The following is a 19,485-nucleotide window of genomic DNA, read 5'->3' on the forward strand; positions in this document are numbered from 1 at the left end:
TGAAGCAGACAGCCCAGTATATTTTTCACGAGGACCCTATTAGACGGATGGGATTTGGTGAGACAACGTTGAAATAAAGAATGAAAATAGTTTTTTTTCGAATGCAGATATTTTCTGATTCTGGTACTTTGAACAGAAAACCCAATCCATCCGTTATTCGATATTGGTCCCGGAGAAATCAGCATCGACGTACTCAATATCCCTAAAAACTAATTAAATACTTGGTTTTTAATTTCCAAATGGAAAGGGATTTAAGGAGAGCGTAATATAGTTCCATTTTTATTTTTTGAACGAATCCAAATATTTGGAACCGTTACGAAACCGAATTATTCCTACAGTTCAGTAACATTTCATTAATTTTGAAGATATTTGGTTCAACAGGTTAGAGTTGTCTAAGTTACAATACACGTGTAATATCTACTCATAGAACGATATTAAACAGGAGTTATTTTAGTTCCTTCTGTTATTATTTAAATAACGATTGTTTCGCTGCGCAATGGCTTCTTCAGATTTTGTACATCTTAAATAACTTAAATAACAGTAACTACCAAATCAATCAAATATTTATGGTATAATTTCGTGACCCCCCAAATACCTCTAAATAATGTTGAAATGTTAAAATGTGTGGCAATATTATGCCAGATCAATATAGCTGTTGTTTAGGGCAACAATGAGGTTTGGTTGAACAAACTATTATTTTTTTTAGTTACGTTTTTTATCGTTTATATTATATTCCGCGAATGATTTTTTTGAATCGGTACTTTGCTTTTTAATTTTCGAATGAACCAATCAATTTTTTTTTTCAAGTAACTCAATGGTCGTACTACTGATCAACAGGAAAGTGCATGACCTGAAGATTTTTTGTGGTATTAATATTTTCAAGAATCTGTGATTTGATCATTATCCTCTAATATTGTAGAAGATATTTATTTGTTGGCGTAGCACCTGAATTTATTAAAGACATTTTTCATTTTCAATGAAATGTATAATAAAATTCCTGAAAAGGAATAATATGCCATATAAGTATATGAAATATCAACTAGATTATTCCGAAGATTTTTTATTTTTTTTTCATGGAAATTTCAACCTTCATTAAAGATAAACTCTTCTTGCATTTTTGGAAGCATAAACGTTTATTAGTTTTTCCATATTTAAATTCAAAAGAGATGATTCATAGATTTGTCTCGAGCGTTACAGCGCTATTGTCGACCTTAGATAATATTTAACGTTTTTTAATTTGAGACTCTTCTAAACCGACTCAGAAATTGATTAAAAAAATATTCTGAATTATATAAATAAAATTAAGAAAACTAGAAAGTAAATTGTTTTTTATTATATGGGTTACAATATTATAATATAACATTTCAACAGAAAATAAGTTTCCGAATAGTGTAATCTTGTTACCTAATTGAAGACCATAGAAATCACGTAGCGTTGAGGGTCCTGCATTAAAAATTCGGATGACGTGCTGGGCATCTAAAGAGAGCATCGGCCATATTGGTAACTGGAGTGGGGGTTATGATAGGGGGTTCTCTAATCCATTTAGGCTTGGGAGTCCCTCCGAGAAGATATGTGTCAGAAATTAACTGGTCATCAAGCTTTCGTCTCCTCTGTGGTGCATTCACTTGATCATCTGGTATAACAGGAAGCATTTGTTGATCGTTCCTGTCGGTAACCTCACTCTCTTTTCCGTTTCTTCGTTTTCTTGGTGATCATTGGAAAACACCATATAACCCTGCTGCATATTATTCGGCGTCTTCTGTTTTTGCCGAGATATTAATTTTTTATTTGCTTTTTCTTGGGAAACTTCTTAGTTTGGAGTGGACGTGATTATTTGAGCATGCTGCTTTGCACCCTTTTACTGTCACCAGTCTTAGGTTATGATGGTCCTGCTATTGGTAAAATTTCGGGAAATGACTTTCCAACGTGAGAATTTTGTGAATCTGAAGGATCCATTGTTTCATAGTGTGTTTTGCATGGAAGTTGACTCTGCTGAGGGGGTGGCGTGTTGCTCCTTTTGGGAGTTTCTAGGCGTTTATGAGTAACAGGAACGTCGTGAATAGAACCAGTAGAATCGTTTAAACTGTTTAGAGTTGTCTAAAGTTCAACTGGCTCTATGTCTTCCTCAGTGAACATATCCCAGTGGGCACACACACGTAGAAAATACGTTGAGAAGATGTTACATAACCAAACGTTGGGAAACAGTAAAAATGTCGCGGGAAATAACGTTTCCTTGCATCGAGAATTAAATTATTTATAAACGTTGTCTTTCAACGTATTACTATAATATATCTTGAGCGCAATCTGAACGTTTATATATAACGTGTACGTATACTTTTCTGCCATAGAAGTTTACATGTTTAATCAATAACGTATAAATAATGTTTATTTCCACTATCACTTATACCCTTGATATACGTTGTCTTTCAACATCATATTATAATGTTTCTTGAGCCTGATCACAACGTTGATATAGAACGTGTACGTATAATATACGACCATGCAAGTTTATATGTTTAATTATTAACGTATTAAATATTTTCAATTATTAACGTATTGAATATGTTTAATTATTAACGTATTAATAATGTTTATTTTTACCATATCGTATATACTGGATAAACGTTGTCTTTCAACGTATTATTATAATAGATCTTGGGCTCAATCTGAACGTTAATTTATAACGTGTAAAAATATGTTACTACCATACAAGTTTATATGTTAAATCAATAAAGTATAAATAATGTTTGTTTCCCCCTTAATTTATATCCTTAATTAAGGTTGTCTCCCAATGTATTGATTTAATATATTTTGAGCATTATCTGAATATTGTATTATAACGGTGACCTGTTGTGTATGTTTCTTGAGCAGAAAGTCATTACCTTGATAAACATCTTCCAACAGAAAAATATCAATGTTGGATAAATAATTCAAATGTTGAACTAAAACGTATAGTTATGTATATTATACATATATATCACATAACCTATATAGAATATATAGCATGATGAACAAATTATATGTTGTCTCAACCTTAAGTTTTCACGAATACTGATGAATTATAATTGTATCAAAAGTTACCTTGTGTTTCCAAATTGGTGAACCGCAAAGAAGTAAATATGTCTGGTTATTATAAAAAAATATATTAAAAATAAAATATACACTCTACAAGGTGTCAGAGATAAAAAACATTCTAAAATAATTATTTGCTGTCCCTTGATGTTTTCTTCAGCCGGGCTGAGGCGAATTTCAACCATTCTTTCATTACGGTACAAATTCTGTATTCATCTATTTCTTTGGCAGGAAAGGTGATCTTAACAGCCTCTATAAATTTGAAGAATAAACTTTAGACGCAAGCATTTTATTATATCGAAATAAAAAAAAAAATTATCAGAAATCTACTTTCCTGGTTAACACAACGATATCTGATAGATTCTCAATTTTTTTTCAAGAAAAGTATTATAGAAAACTAGGAATTTTATACCAATACCACTCATGAAAAGAGCAGGAGGAGGAACTGTATATTGATATTTCGAATAGACTCGCCCAAAATCAATGAACTTCAATCTAATTCAGAGTCAGAGATTTCAATTTGACCCAGTTTTCGAAGTGAATGTGAATGCTTTTTCGAAGAAATGTTTTCGGTTTTTTTGTCTGTGGTGATGGCAGAAGCATGAAATATATTTTTCGTCAACAAAAAATTTATTGAAGGCTGATGTTGATGCATCGAAGTGATTGATTTTGGGGCCAGTCTCTTCAAGGTATCAATCAATAAACAGTGGCTTCTACTTTTATTCATTGGTGCCTGAATGTAAGTGAAAATTTCACAACAGTTTTCTCAAACAAATCATATGTGATTCAATGTTAGTCGAGGTGTTAAACAGGAGAATCATTATTTTCTGAAAGATTTTATAACAATTTTAGATAGTTTCATGTTGAGTTCCTTAGAAGAAATTTCTATATTCTTATCCTCAGGTGACTGATATAAGTTCTTCAAATGAAAATGATAATATTGAATTCATTTAAGAACATCCCTTTTCCATTATTTCAATGGTTGATTTCTCTGTGGGCAAACAACGCAATATTGAGATTTCAATAGAAATACTGGATTATGATACTAAAATATATACTTTACCCAGCAACAACTCCTTTGTTCTGTAATTTTCAAATGCGATCTTATCTCTTCCTTTCCAATTGAAAAGTTTGGCCACATTGTCTGAAAGAATGTATCGGAGCATTCGTCTGGTTAGACTCACTGTCCCAGATCCTCCAAGACTTGCCAATCTCCTCATCTGGAACAGATATGATTTTTCACTAGTGACAGGAAGATTTTCACACAAATATTCAGTTAAATGTGATTTCTCAGAACAGTCCTACTAAAACCTATATCTTTCCAAGCTCAAAATGCACTAGAGAATTAAGTGAACTTATTTTTAAAATATACAAAAGGTTATTCCAACCTATGGAGATGTCAAGTATGAAATCTCGGGCATCTATTTGAAAAAGAGTTGTTTTTCTCATGTTTCAAAAATATTTTACAGAAATGAACATCCAAAAAAAATTGTTGACTGGTTTCAGGAGTTTTGTGAAATATATGTTAGTAGATATTGAATTAGTTTTGTACAATGTGGAGCACATCAATTCATATGTCCAACATTTTTCATATACCTAGCAGAATATTCCAAGGTTGGCTCTGCAATTGATAATTAAAATAAGTGGACAGGCCTCTGAAATAATGTTTCACATTGTTTCACAGTAGTGACACATTTTTTTTAGTTAGCTGCCATTCTCATTTCCTGATGTGAACATCTATTCAAAACAAATTTCAGGATCAGATTTTATCAGGTTTAAAGTTAGGGTTTTCATAATGTCTATAAGGTGTACTTCAATGTCCAGAGTGCCATAGTGGAAAGGAAGTAGTTGTTGTCTGTTAGACATTACAAAGAGTGAATTTAAATTTTTAGTCGTACATCTTTCCAAACAAGAATGTTTCCTTGTTCAATTTTGTTTATGAATATTATTTTCCTTGAAATGGCAATTCTACAAATATTGTTAATTGTGTACTTACCATATAGTCCCATACCATCTTATCAGTCAGTTTGTTCTCAAACTCTTGAAAACTGGAAAGCGTTTGAAAAGGAAAAGAGTGTGACATTATGGACTCCGGTGGATTTAAATTTTCTGAGCCTGCCAAACTCGCTCGTCTATTCATTTCAGCCAAAATAATTGAGTGTTGGTCTATACATGTCGATATCTTTGACAGGGTACTCAGAACAACACTTTCAAATTCTGATAATATAAAAAATAAGTGATTTTGAAATGCAATGTGTTATTGAATAAAATAATATTTTTTTGTTACGAAGTATCAGCAGACACATTATGAAGTCTTGGTTTTTCAGGTATAAAACTCGAACTTGATAGAAATAATATAAAATGGAAGCACCCTTATAAATCATACATTTTTCGATGGATTTGAATGGTTTTTTTTTCACTAACTACACATTCCAAAGTCCACCAGAACACCAAATTTCACGGATGTGTCTGAATATTCAGGGCCAACTATTAGTATTCAAAATCAAAAGTAGAAAAAAATTAGATTTTCAAGAAAAAAAACTGTCTACACCACTGAATTCACGATGGTTCGAAATGAATCATGTCAAAATGTCGTTGGCATGGGTTTATCAATAAAAAAGTTTTGAATGAATGAAGTTCAAAAACTATGTAGTTTAATCCATCCACCAATTCAATTCTATAAATTTTATTAAAATTTTGATGACACCAAAGTTTCAGAATGAATGTATTGGATAATCACTGACCAGAATTTCATCGGGATCTGTTCATCAATAAAAAAGTTATAAGAGAAAAAAATTTTAAAAATATGTTTAATAGAATTTTAGTAACATTCAATGAATAAATGAATTAATAAATATTGGGGATGATGAATTGGAATGCAGTATAATTATTGCATTGAAACAACTAAAAATTGAATGGTAAAATAAAAATTAGCATATATAGGTATTTCTGTGAGTGGAGTTGATAGACAAATAAAATAAGGAGGAAACTTCAAGTCAATCTCCACAAAAACAAATTCTATGTAGCTTTATTGTACTTCCAATAGGTATTACAACAAAAAGAAAAACAATGATATAATTTTGGTCGTCTCCAGTGTATGCCTACTGTCAAAGAGGAAAAAGTTTTTCCAATTTCGACTGCATCTAGGTATTCGTGTTTTGAATTCAGAAAACATTCATGAAATGTACAAGTAGGCTGTGACTCCCAGTTCATCATCTATTCGTACATGAACTGTCATTTTGTGATTCACCATTAGCAAACCGAGTTCATTCTCCAAAATAAAAATAATGGCTCAATTGTCAACTGAAGAAACAATCCAAATTATATGTATTTCTGGAGACAATTTTCGGAGTGAGAGAGAAGTTACAAATGTATTCAATGAAAAGACACCCAAATCATCCAGCCATAACTTACAGCATGGCACATGAAATAAACCAAGTATTCAATCAGACTGGATGTAACCACACAGATTTTGAAGATTGACTGAAGAAAATATTAGATCACTACAGAAATAATCCAAATTAGAGTTCGATGATAGCCAGCTTAATTTTAAATTTACCTAAGGAAAATATTAGAGGAAAAACAAATCGAAGCCATTCAGACCAATACACACTCAAGAAGAAGATTCAGTAATGAAAAACACTAACATTTCTCTTTTTAAGATAGTTGATGATGCCTTCTATCTTTTTTCATATTTCATATCTGAATGTACACAGCTATCTAGCTGTATTAAATTCAATAAATGTATTCAGTTGGAGGACTTCATGAAATATCAGTACCACAGAGTTAGTTATTTACGAGTGATTGTACAATTATAATTCTTTATACATAGCATTTACAAAATCGAATTGATTTTTATATCATTTTGTTGTCATACTTTATTGGAATAATTTATATCTGTGATTAGAATATTATGAAGTCGCACATTCAATTTACCTGCGTTTCGTGAAATTGAGTCTTTTCTACCACCATCATCTGTACTGAATGATGTAAATGAAGAGGGTACCGGAGACTTTCCTGTACCTCCAATACAACTTGTTGGAACTCCTTCATTTCCCAAGGAGAGTGTGGAGCATGGAGACGCTGACGCACGTATATCATCCTCCCAACGCATTTTTTTAGCATTAACGAATTCAATAGATTGATCTTGTTCAGAATCAGTGCTGGAGTCATTCAAAATACCTTTTTGGGTCAAAGTTCTGACTGATTCTGCTGATTCGTAATTGTCTGCTATGATTTTATTTAATTGATGTTCTGCTAGTTCATAAGTTTCAGAAAACAATTTATAATAGAAGTGAACAGAATTTTACTCGTTTCAGGAAAATCTTACCACATGTGAAGCGGGTATTAACCTAATAAGTGGGCCAACTTTTCTTGAAGGGGGTGAGGTCCTCCACAAATTTTCTAAATGGTACTTTATTGGTACGTATTGGCCAATAACATTTTGTCTGATTTTTCATCAGCCAAATTAATGGCACTATAGAAATTTCACCCGTGGATTCCATTTCGGAATTCAGAAACTCCACAACCGCAAACATAGTGCTTCAGTGGTGGAAATCAGAGAATTTATAGTGGTTCAGAGAAAAAGCGGCAAAACCTTCTTTGACAGGCATAATCATGCATTTGTTTGAAATGTCAACTAAACTGAATGCTTTTGCTCTAGATTCATCAATTTTTTTAACATAAAATATGTTTAATTTAGAAGATTGCAATGGTTCACTATATAAATCGTCATAATATGTGAAAGGCTCACCACCAAGTACATATCCGTCCTCAATGTATCTGATGAATTTGATTATATAAATTTTTTTGGAATTCAACATAACTCAATTGTCAGGCTTGTAAATAGATAAACAGGTATCCTTGAACTGCAACTGTTCACAATTGAATGAAATTAATTTACCCTGTGCATTATACAATTTCTTACTGAGATTTTTCGGTTCAAGTTTAGAATATTGTTCAAGATTGCTAGGTTCTGATGGAAAAAATTCATGTTCATGGATTCTCCTATGCAGCTGCTGTAATGGATTATTTGAAGAGTGCAATGTCCTTTTCAAAAATGTCATGTAATTTTCAAAAGGAAAACAAGAATATTGATTGATTGTACCATACAAATTTATATCATCCACCAAGTGCACCAAATTATGCACATTAAATACCACGAAATCTCTACCAAACACTTCAGCAGATTCGATAACAAGTTTCTTTAAACTTTCATCTGCAACAAGAATATATTTTTCGATCAAGTTCTCATCAGTCAATATAAAAATAGCGCAATGTAACAATAATACTAATCTGTATTGAATAGTATTCACAGCATTATAGAAAAGTGTACAAAATGAAAAGTTTGAATTCTGTAGCTTTCCACCTTCGTAATTCTTTGAAAGTTCTGCATTTTCTAGGGAAATCTGATGTAATATATTCATACAAGATGAAAACTCTATCATCAATTTCTTTCATTATTTTTTGGGATAACTTCACAGGAGAAGTGGCAAAAAAATAGTTCACTAACAGTCGCTTCACTACACCCAGGAATAGTAGATGCATGGGATCTATAGGAAACTGTGTAACCATTTTAATGTTTGCTCTTAGAAGAGGACTTTTTTCTTTGATATATGTAGGAAGTGGTTCAGCTATGAAGTCTTGGTCCAACTTTGGATTAAACAACTTAAGATTCTTTTGAGCATATATAATTCTGTGATTTTCATAATCACCTACAATGTGACATTTTTCACACCCCAATTTTGAAGTATGACCTACAGTTTGGCGCAGATAGCTCCTTGCAGGAGCATCACAAATGAAGCAATGTATATCGAATGTGTATACTTTTCCATTGTAGTTTATTCCACGTTCTTTCAACGAATTAATTTCATCTATGATGTTACGTAAATAACTTTCTAAAGGATCTGGTTTGCCATTACCACAAAATAAGGCAATTGTGAATGGAGAATCTACCCAGCAAACACAAATACGTATCATAGACATAACATATATATTACAACGATCTATGTTACATAACAATGTAACATACACGCGCCTTTCTAGTACCGCTCAACGACCGCTCTATGTCCGCCTTCCGTTACATAACATGTAACAAAATTGCCATGTATCATGTACAGATCATGTAACATACATGATACATCGCTGGTATATTACATCTGTAATATTAATGGTACATCCTTTATGTATCATATACGTAGCTGTTACATTTCATGTAACATACATGGTACATCGCTGGTATATTACATCTGTAATATTTATGGTACATCCTTTTTATGTAATATAAATATATACAGGCTGGCTCAGTTTTTTGTAGAATAACAGTTGTGAGAGTTTTCAGTTTTTAAGATGAAAACATAATATGAATATGGGTCGTAATTTCATAATAAGGAAGTTATATCGAGGTTGTTCAAGTTACCAGATTTATCAATAAAATCTTTAATTTTGAACAACCTGATGTCAATAACCTCCTTATGTTTTTGTGAATTTATTGACCTATAAAGTGACTATGACGCTTTCATCCTAAAAGTGAATACACCAAGTTACTCTACAAGAACTGGGCCAACCTATATATGGTTATATTACATAATATATACTCAGTAAAAAGTTCACCATGCAATATAAAAAAATTTATCCGTTCTATGTGATATAACCAAAAGAAATATATCTGCTACAAACAAGAGACATAAGAAAAATGTAATAGTTATCTGAATGTTTATATTACATATAGGTACTCAGAAGTAAATTCTCTATGCAATTCAAAAACAATACATACCTGTACAATTCTTTCTGGAGGAAAAACTAATCAAACTACATATAAAAAATCTAAATATGCCGACACCACACAAATTATGTTTTAGTGAATTTGTTGGAATTTTTTTCAATACCTTCCAAACAAAAATATAACAAATGATACACAATACCAATTGAAACTAAAACTGCTGGTATCTAGCCAACATCAATTAATAAGAGATATATCACTTATAAATTACATGAAAAGAGATACTTATGAATTAAGGTGCATTCCAAAAATATATATTTAAACTCCATCTTTCATTTTTTGCTAGAAAGATATTTTTTAGTCAACAATATTATTATTTTGAACCTAGAAAATTCAACAAAAATCAGATTCCTACGTTTGGTATGCCCCACATTTGAAATATTACAAATAATTTATGAATAGTAAAACAGGATTTAATAATTTAACAATTGGGTGTTTGTTAAATGAAAGATCATAGAATTATTGAAAATTTTTAATGTAATCAAACTACCTACATCAACCAAAACTTATTTTTGTCTCTTGATCCTCAATGTGGCCAGCCTTATCCACTCGGCTGATATCTATCTTCTCAAAGTCTGCACATTGGATAAAAGATTGAGATGCAAAACCTAAACATATTGGAATGTTATTAAAAAATGGTATTTACAATTAAAATTCTCAGTAACGAGGTTTCCTGATTGGATAAATAACAAATTTCTTACATAATAGAAAGTTTTGAATACATGAGTAAACTTCAGGAGGTGATTCCTCACTCTGAAACAGCAAAATTATTTATATCATACTAAAACATTTGATTTAACTTATCAGAATCTATTTCTCAAAAAGCATCCTTATGTGATCTGACATTGGTCATTAATAATGATGGAAGAAAAGTGTATTGTGCATATATGAAATCTAGATGTTTTAATTTCACGAATAGCAGAGAATAACATAGGTATATACATCACAAACATAAATAAAGTATAGCAGAAAAATAGTCTAAGTAGTAAAAACTAGCGCACTATTCAGATACTTCTTATTTAGATGATAAAACAATTGTGGTATTACTTCAGAACTATATACACCCAAATGCAAATTACCATAAAAAGGAAAAATATCAAAATGCATCTCATTTGAATGAAGAAGACAGAAACCATGCACACATTCCATTAACGATCCACAAAAACATGCAGCAAATATACCTATGCTATTAACAGTCATGCAAGTACAAAAGCAAAATGAAAGGCACGTACAACAGCATTTATATATCTAAATGTAGTTACGTTGTCGAAGTATACTTATATTCACTTACCTCACATATTTTCACTATGAAACTAATCTGGAATTGGTGAAAAATCATCGAATGTTGAATATTATTATTACAGTTTTTCACTTCTTATCTCACATATTTCCACGATGAAAGTAATCCGGAATTGATGAAAAATCAAAGAATATTGAATATTATTATTATTATAGTTCATCACTTCTAACTAACAATCAAAAGTTAGAAAATGCATATCACTTTTCACTGCACTAGTCCTGGCAAAAATCTCTAAACAGTTCAACTTTAATAAAGGTTATGTATTATAAGAGTACTTGTATAGATCTGAGTAATATATCATGAATATGCTATATTTACATAGCTTTTACATAATATTAGCAATGTAAAATATATATTGCGAATGTTACATATATGATATGTAACTATATTACACACTAGTAGATATCAGAGTTATATTGTTTTTAGGGATGCTGGAAGATGTATCATATACGTAACTTCAGTAATATAACAATGTTACATATATGATATTTGAATAAGTCAAATAATTTCATGGATATATGAAATGTTATGTATCAGATACATTAGTTTTGAGATGTATCAGGTATATACCTCATTTCTTAGGGATGTTATGTAACGGGAAGGCGCATATAACAACATGGTTTGCTGGGTAAGTATATATAAAACCGCTTGCACATATACGTCAAACTTTAAACGTAAAATCACAGCCCAAACGGGACCATCTAGAGCAAAAATGACAAGAATAAGACCCCCCTCAAAATCGTCTGGAGATCCCGGGAAAAATCCCAAACCTTCGATTCTCCTCGCGGTTTTCGAGTATACGGGGTGTTTCGGATCATTTTGACATTTCAAGTCCCATATTTCTGTGGTATCTGTGGACAATTTGGCTGTCAGTGTCATGTTAACAATAAATATTCCATTTCGATATATGAAAGTTCTTGAAAAAGTTTGCAGTTTCCAAAATTGTTATTCAATATTTAAATAAATGCCGACAGATAAAATGCAAAGTCTACGGCGAATCAAAAATTCGATAGATATTTGTCAAAATTTAGAAATGAACATTTATATCATCGAATGCATTTTCCTCAATTCAGGTTTGTTTGAAGGGTTTGTATTATTTGGAATTAATTGGATGAATGTTACTTTATTTCAAGAATTTTTCGTTTATTTTCCACAATCTATAAAACTACATTTCCTTTCGTGAGAATTTGAATTTATTGCGACAGAAGATGGAACTACCAAAGAGAACAGAAGCTTCATTCATCAATTCAGTCTTGGATTGGAGTAAAAGTTATGCTACTATGAAACAGTATTAAACAGATAGAAAGACTCCTTATAGATAATTCACAATTGGCTTTATTACTGGAAAAAAAAGAGCCAAGTTAGTCAGATAACAGTCAAAAGTTTCCATGAGTTTTTTGAATATCTAAAATATACACTTTCACGACAGAGGAGTGCAAAAATATAAGTGACCACTCCGTTTTTGAAGAATTTGAGTGCAGTGCTGTTGAATTTATAATGAATAAGTCAAATCTTTCATACTAATAATTTCAACTATATATACCCTGTTATATTATATCCCGCTCAACTGAAACATGTATTAATAAGCCTTGGAAATTAGAGACTCTCAAGCTTATCACCTGATTTCTCAAAAAGGTTTCACCAAGATAAGATATTGTAGGTAATTGCTTATGAGGTAACATAGGCCATGGGTATTTGAAAGGCAAGTCTATTCATTATGTCTCTTTTTAGTTGGTTTATTATAGCTATACTGAATATTTCTAAAAATAACATTCACTTCAGATGTGAATTAATTAAATTTGGACTTATGCATCATATCATATATGACTATGAAATTGAGAAAGACATATTTTTCTAAATTCCATTATAAGTCTTTCGAATAGTACTTTGAAGATATTGATTTCAATGACGTATGGAATATATCAGTTGAAATACTAGTCAAAATGTTACGACAGAAATAAATTTTGAAGGATCATTCAGTATATGAAGAATTTAACATGGCAGTCACTTTCGAAATTGGTATCAATTTTCCAGCAATTCAATGAAGGTATAAAATACTTTAAAAAGCAACTATTTATTGAAAATTTCCATGTCATGAATGAATGATCAAATTTGTATAAAAATGTTGATACCTACCTATTTGTTCACTAAAGTTTCCAATTTTTTAATCGTTATAAGAATAGGTGCTATATGGCCATTTCAAAAATGCTATTCTACTGATTTATTCATTGCTTTTCATTTTGGTAAGAATTAAATTATTCATTGATTCAGATCCTAAGTTAACATTTGAAAAAATCAAGTCAATGTAGTTATTCGAACCCACTAATATGGGTCAATAGTATTGGCCGATACAATTTTAGTACCGATTTCAAATACTCAGTTCCTTTTGACTGAAGTAAAAATTCAACAATTATCTTTGTATCTTGAAATGAGTTTTGCACTTTTCCAGTGTTCAACAATGAGATCATTATTAAATTGACTCAAGAAATTAACAGAGTATGCTATATCAGGACTAGTTAATACTGCTGAAGATATTAATAAACCTATTAATTTCTTATATGGTTCATCATTACAACTCTCTTTTGTTGAATCAAAATTCAATTTAGTTTTCACATGTTCACAATCAGACATGTTGAATTATTGCAATACATATTTGAAGAATATAATCGATAGCTTTACTACCTTTTCCATAATTTCTAGTAATATTCATCCCTAATCATTTTTTAGCTTCTCCTAATTTCTTTATCATAAAATTTTCTATCAGAAAATGCATTCAGAATTAACATTAGTTAAAACAAAAAAGTCATCCATGTACAATGCAACAATAGTAAGCCAGTTATTTTTTGATTTATGTAAATAGTAAATACTATGATCAATTGTTGATCTTTTGAAACTTTTATCTATCAAAATTTTATTTACTATATAGGACATAAATTGCCCTGTTTAATTCACTTCTGAGTAAAACCCAGAGCCACAAGTCTCGTTCTATAACATAGCATCAATACAATCTTCAGATACTAATAAACTCCTTAGTTCGTCAGGAATTTCCAATAGGACCTTCAAATTGTTGCAATTATATTGTATTTCCTCACAAAATATGGAATAGAAGAATAATTTGCTGCTCAACTGAAAAATGTATTGATAAACCTTGGAAATGAGGGACTTCTTATAACCTGATTTCTCAGATATGGGTATCCGAAAGGTAGATCTATTATTCATTCTGCCTCTTTTCAGTTTGTTTGTTACAGCTATACTGAATATTCCTAAAACAACATTTCACTGTAGGTCTTTTCATAGATCTTATCGAATGATTATGTAAATTCAATATTTGTCAAAACTGAAAATAAATATCAATGTTTATTTTCAGTTTATGCAGTTTCTTTATTTCAGGTAGTATTTCTATTGACTGATAATAACTCTCACATTTTGATTATGCATTTTTCCCAAATTTTTTAAATAAGAAAGAAATTGCCATTTCTAGAGAAATGAGAATTTCAGATTTCAAAATGTCTCATTTCTCCAAAAATGACTAATTACTACTTCAAATATATACACCCTATATAATAGTTGATCAAATATTGTGTATTTCTTTACAAATTAGTTAATAATTTGAAGCTTTAATCTCAATTTTCAGACTTCAATTGGTCCAACATCTCTAGATATTTCTAATTGATATTCCACAAATAAAAATCCTGTATAATTATCCATCCAAATCCTGTATAATAATCCATCTTCTGAAAAGAAAAACAGGTGAATGTTTACTATATAGAATTAATTTTAAGGTAAATGTTTACTATATTAATTAATTTTGATAATGATTCAAAAGTGATGAAATTTTGCTTACTTACTAATTTTGGGTATTAGATCACGGTGACATAAATTCTTCAATCCTGCTGGTTTTTTTTTAAAAATTTGTAAAATTGGCTTGATGAAGGTAAGGTTATCCACATTAATAGCTAGTTTTCTTGTATTTTATCCACTGATTCTCGTTAGAAATGATTAATTAATCACATTTCAAGCTTTTCCCTAAAAAAAATGGCTTTTTCTCGTCAAAAACTACTATTTTATTCATTGTTTATATCCGGTGGCGGCAATTATGTTCAATACGTAACGTCTGTCAAATGCCAAATAATCTGCAACGTTGCCAGTATGCCCAGATCTTCTTGATGGGATCGGTCTTTACTTGGTAGAAATTCATATTAATAAATTGTTTGAGATTATGACGTATTATAAAACTGTATGGAAACTCATAACATGACAAGTCTACAGGGTGGCCACTTTTTTAATGGGATTGTATTGGTAACTTTTAAACCATAAGAGTTAGAAAGTCGGTCAAATGGAAAAAAAGTTGCATGCATAGAAGCATTATTATTGAGATATAAGAAAAGAAAATTATGTCATTTTGATTTTTCTTTTTTTCCCACTTTATTTCAAATATCATCAAAAAATGTCACAGGAATTTTTTATTCGACAGTAAATTATCCTCAATTTGACGTAATCAGATTTCGTTTCCAACGTTTCGTACTCTCTGGGACACCCTCAACCTCAATTTTTTCAATAAGGACCTGCATATTTTATGACATTTTTCGAAATAACTTTTAACGCTGAATTCAACGATATATCATTCAAAGTAGATTTTCAGGTGATTTTGACCCTTATCCAATTTTCTTTGGGTCGGATCTGTATTAGGTACCTTTATTCAGTTTAATTGGCAACATGCAATATGCAATAAATTTCGATAAGAAAGTCAACTTACCCATCTTGAACTAAATGGAACATATTAGAATCAAAGCAAGAAACCAGTATAATGGTTTCTTGGTTCTTCTTTTATAATAATCATTTAAATATTTCAATTCATAATAATTAAACGAAAGTATCATTTAACGAAAGAAAAATCAGATGATTATTCGAAAGTAAATGAAAATTAATGAAGTAAGTGTTTGAAATGTCCACCATTTTGTAAAATAGCTACACTTTACGGTTCTGGAACCCATACTTCTTATACATTTGCTTGTTTGGTCTCCTTGAATACCTTTCGAAACATTCTCAATTTTCTCGCGAGGTATCACTATTGTTGTATTTGTCATTTGTTCCGTTGAAACAAATTACAGAATCGAACTTTATTTTGAGATCATTACGATATAATTTGTGCAAGGCTTGGTATTCAAATTTGAAATCATTGTATTCGCGTCTGTTGACTATTTTATTAACAGCAGTTTTTGAAAAATTCCATTCACTGGCCACAGTTCTCGATTTTTTTCTGGGTTCGATTGAATTTGGGTCAGAACATTGATATCGTTAATAAACTTATTTTTTCTTACATACACACCATTAAATTTGGATGAGGGTCAAAATCATCTGAAAATCAACTTTGAATGACATTGTGTGATATATCGTTGAATTCAGCGTTAAAAGTTATTTCGAAAAATGTCATAAAATATGCAGGTCCGTATTGAAAAAAATGAGGTTGAGGGTGTCCCAGAGAGTTCGAAACGCTGGATACGAAATCTGAATACGTCAAATTGAGGATAATTTACTGTCGAATAAAAAATTCATGTAACATTTTTTGATAATATTTTAAATAAAGTGGGAAAAAAAGAAAAATCAAAATGACATAATTTACTTTTTTTATGATATCTCAATAACCGGCCCTGATAATCTCGATTTGTTTGAACTGCTTTATAATGCTTCTATGCATGCAATTTTTTCTCCATTTGACCGACGTTCTAACTCTTATGGCTTAAAAGCTACCAATACAAACCCATTAAAAAAGTGGCCACCCTGTAGACTTGTCTTGTTTGGTTTCCGAAATAGTTATCTTCCATTCAACTCTTTCTTAGTACCTATCCTCTCAATTAATTTTTACTTTAATCTTTAATAACAGTAATTAATGATTTTTCAATACTTTCAATCGGTTTGTCAATCAGAAATGCTTGACTGTGTAGAAATAGAGTATAAAGTTCTAATAAAGAGTCAAAAAAAATCGGTTACAGCTTTTAAGGCCTTTTTTTCAGCTAAGAAATTTTTTTTCAATGGCACCCATAGCTTCAGCAAGCGTTCAATAGCTAGAACTAGTGAAAGCCATCGAATTCTAGAATAAGAAAGAACATTGCTGTAAGTTGTTTCTGCATACTCACGAAAACCTTTCATCGTTCGACCCTTACAAAAAATATCGAAAAATATTTGAAAATTTTAAGACCAATAGAATGCACAGAAATTAAAATCATATCGGCGGAAGTGGAAGCAGTATTGTGAAGTCTATGCGCTGGACAACCGATAGTTTCATTGTCGAATTAAAAAAAAACTCGCCTTTATTTTACTTCGAAGTAAGTACCGCACTGACAGCGAAAATATTTTATATGGAAATATTAAGGTACTCTAAGGATTCAATATAAAATAAAGTGATTGCATAAGACTATTTTTTTGAACAATTTTAATAATTTTATTTTCAATCCTTCGGTTTCTGAAAAATAATGTTTGAGCAACGGAAACAGCATTTCAGATTTATGATTACTGGAATCCGTTGAGATTCCATGAAAACAAATTTTGTCTCACCTACACTATATAAGGAAATATGAATCTCATAACGGTCAAATTACTGACCGGGACAATTGAATAACTAACCGGGACACGGGGACTCAATGGTCCAAACCGGGACATGTCCCGGCGTACCGGGACGTATGGCAGCTAATCGTGAATAACTTTATGATGCAGATACAAATCGACTAACATGTCGATGGCGTTATGTTCACAAATACCTAAACTTATTGTGTGACATCTACGTTATATTTATTTCTACTACCACTTACCGTTACAGCCATCTATTGCAAAACGGCGCGCCGTTGCCGCGGCGGAAGCAAAGTTGTACGCCTTATATAAATATTCATATGAATATCTAAATATAAATATTTTTGAGAGGTTAGGCTTGATATCGGTGTAATATGGGATTTGGTCCCATAGAAAAACTCGAAGCCCAAAATGGCGAACCCCCTCAAAATTTAAGGCTAGGACCGCCCTTGATTTGTCGTCATGAAAAGTTAGGATTTGCATCAAATATTTTCATGTGAGCAAGGGCGAAACGGTATATTCTAGGAAAAAAATCATATAGAATTCCAACCTAGAACCAGCATAGTATACCGAGTGAATCGTCTGAAATCAGCTAACGATACAAGGTTTCGGAAAAAAAGCTTTTATTTTCTAGCCGGATACCCAGTGAAGGATCTACCGGCATAGTGACGGGGTCCAAGGGGCGGAGCCCCTTCGGCGAGCAGAGCGAGTCATCTTTTAAAGCCCGACACATGCCCAAAATAGGATAGAACTCTGTAGAACTGCTTTTGAAGAGAGGTAATCCATCAATATTGATTTGTAATGAAATTTTCTTCGCATTTTCTTTGATACCATATTGACATTTTTTCGAAATTGCATTTTCAATTCCAAAATAGTGCATGTTCCTATTATTTAGTTTAACGATTTCTGTGTGTCCCGGAGTGCCCATGAGTGTTCGAAAATCTATAGGTAAGAAATGTAAAACTGGTTTTAGTATATGTAATAATGAAGTTGTAGAATTACGGGTTGCATTATATGTATTGACCCGTTCCCTTAGTTTATTCTTCAAATCGATAGCAACATCTACAGATTCTTCTAGGTCAACATCACTATCAGAATCAAAATTAGTTTTGTCTGTACTGGTCTCCAAAAGGTCAGTATTGCTACTCACAGTCTCAAACCCACTATAACTATGTGAATCCAATTGAAACCTGATTAATGGAATTTTCATATTGTCTATTTGGTTTTTTAACAGTTTGGTTTGGTGTTTTATTCTACGCTGCAGCTGCCTTTTCCCCACTAATTTATTTTTGAACATTTCACCTTATTAATGAGTACCTTAAAAGTTACCGCTTTTCGTGAAACCACTAAAATCTATGATAGAAAAGAGTTCGCCAACGTTTTGTGGATCCTAAAAAAAGTCGATATCATTGTCATATTCACATGAACAAATAACTACAATCATCGAATATCTTAAAAAATGAGATGCCCATCAACATTTTCTGCATTATTTGGAATAAAAAAATCTACTGGAAGTAAGAAAAGTACGTTGGACATACGTAAATTTTTAACGTATTCATATTGTTAATTGAAGACGTATTTTAAACGATTCAAATTAACGATAAATTGTAAAATTGTTATTAGACAACGATAAAATAACATTTATCATAAACGTTTTCGTACTGTCGACTGGAAACGTATTTGAAACGATTCAAATGATCAAGAAGTTGTGGAATCCTTATCAGAGAACGTTATTATAACATTCATCATAAACTTTACAATAATT

The 19,485-nt window shown here is 31.2% G+C and overlaps 2 protein-coding genes and 2 long non-coding RNA genes across 4 annotated transcripts; all 4 read right to left on the reverse strand.

The window, feature by feature from the left end:
• Window positions 1–3,122: 3,122 nt before the first annotated feature.
• On the reverse strand, window positions 3,123–7,340 carry LOC123671632. The gene is made up of 4 exons (XM_045605598.1): window positions 7,009–7,340; window positions 5,069–5,289; window positions 4,136–4,292; window positions 3,123–3,324 (listed from the first exon to the last, which is right to left on the reverse strand). Exons 1-4 carry the CDS (start codon window positions 7,184–7,186, stop codon window positions 3,203–3,205), a joined length of 678 nt encoding a protein of 225 aa, XP_045461554.1. The 5' UTR covers window positions 7,187–7,340; the 3' UTR covers window positions 3,123–3,202.
• Window positions 7,341–7,530: 190 nt separating this feature from the next.
• LOC123671627 lies at window positions 7,531–19,122 on the reverse strand. The gene is made up of 2 exons (XM_045605593.1): window positions 18,433–19,122; window positions 7,531–9,024 (listed from the first exon to the last, which is right to left on the reverse strand). Exons 1-2 carry the CDS (start codon window positions 19,015–19,017, stop codon window positions 8,392–8,394), a joined length of 1,218 nt encoding a protein of 405 aa, XP_045461549.1. The 5' UTR covers window positions 19,018–19,122; the 3' UTR covers window positions 7,531–8,391.
• Window positions 7,531–19,383, reverse strand: LOC123671640. Its single transcript, XR_006746142.1, has 2 exons — window positions 19,038–19,383; window positions 7,531–7,614 (listed from the first exon to the last, which is right to left on the reverse strand). It is a non-coding gene; the product is annotated as an uncharacterized LOC123671640 (long non-coding RNA).
• On the reverse strand, window positions 9,396–11,635 carry LOC123671639. Its single transcript, XR_006746141.1, has 2 exons — window positions 11,145–11,635; window positions 9,396–10,606 (listed from the first exon to the last, which is right to left on the reverse strand). It is a non-coding gene; the product is annotated as an uncharacterized LOC123671639 (long non-coding RNA).
• Window positions 19,384–19,485: the final 102 nt, after the last annotated feature.

This window comes from Harmonia axyridis, chromosome 1 (genome assembly GCF_914767665.1).
Source record: "Harmonia axyridis chromosome 1, icHarAxyr1.1, whole genome shotgun sequence".
NCBI classification, from domain to species: Eukaryota; Metazoa; Arthropoda; class Insecta; order Coleoptera; family Coccinellidae; genus Harmonia; species Harmonia axyridis.

What these genes read in the sequence shown, in the direction of transcription:
- LOC123671632 (XM_045605598.1), bottom strand. Translation starts at nt 7,186, where the DNA reads ATGCGTTGGGAGGATGATATACGTGCGTCAGCGTCTCCATGCTCCACA. An exon ending in CTCAATTTCACGAAACGCAG is followed by an intron (nt 5,290 to 7,008) that starts GTAAATTGAATG and finishes TTATATTATCAG; the next exon opens with AATTTGAAAGTGTTGTTCTG. An exon ending in AACAAAGGAGTTGTTGCTGG is followed by an intron (nt 3,325 to 4,135) that starts GTAAAGTATATA and finishes TCAAATTTATAG; the next exon opens with AGGCTGTTAAGATCACCTTT.
- LOC123671627 (XM_045605593.1), bottom strand. Translation starts at nt 19,017, where the DNA reads ATGTTCAAAAATAAATTAGTGGGGAAAAGGCAGCTGCAGCGTAGAATA. An exon ending in TGTGTCGGGCTTTAAAAGAT is followed by an intron (nt 9,025 to 18,432) that starts GACTCGCTCTGC and finishes GTTTGCTGGGTA; the next exon opens with GATTCTCCATTCACAATTGC.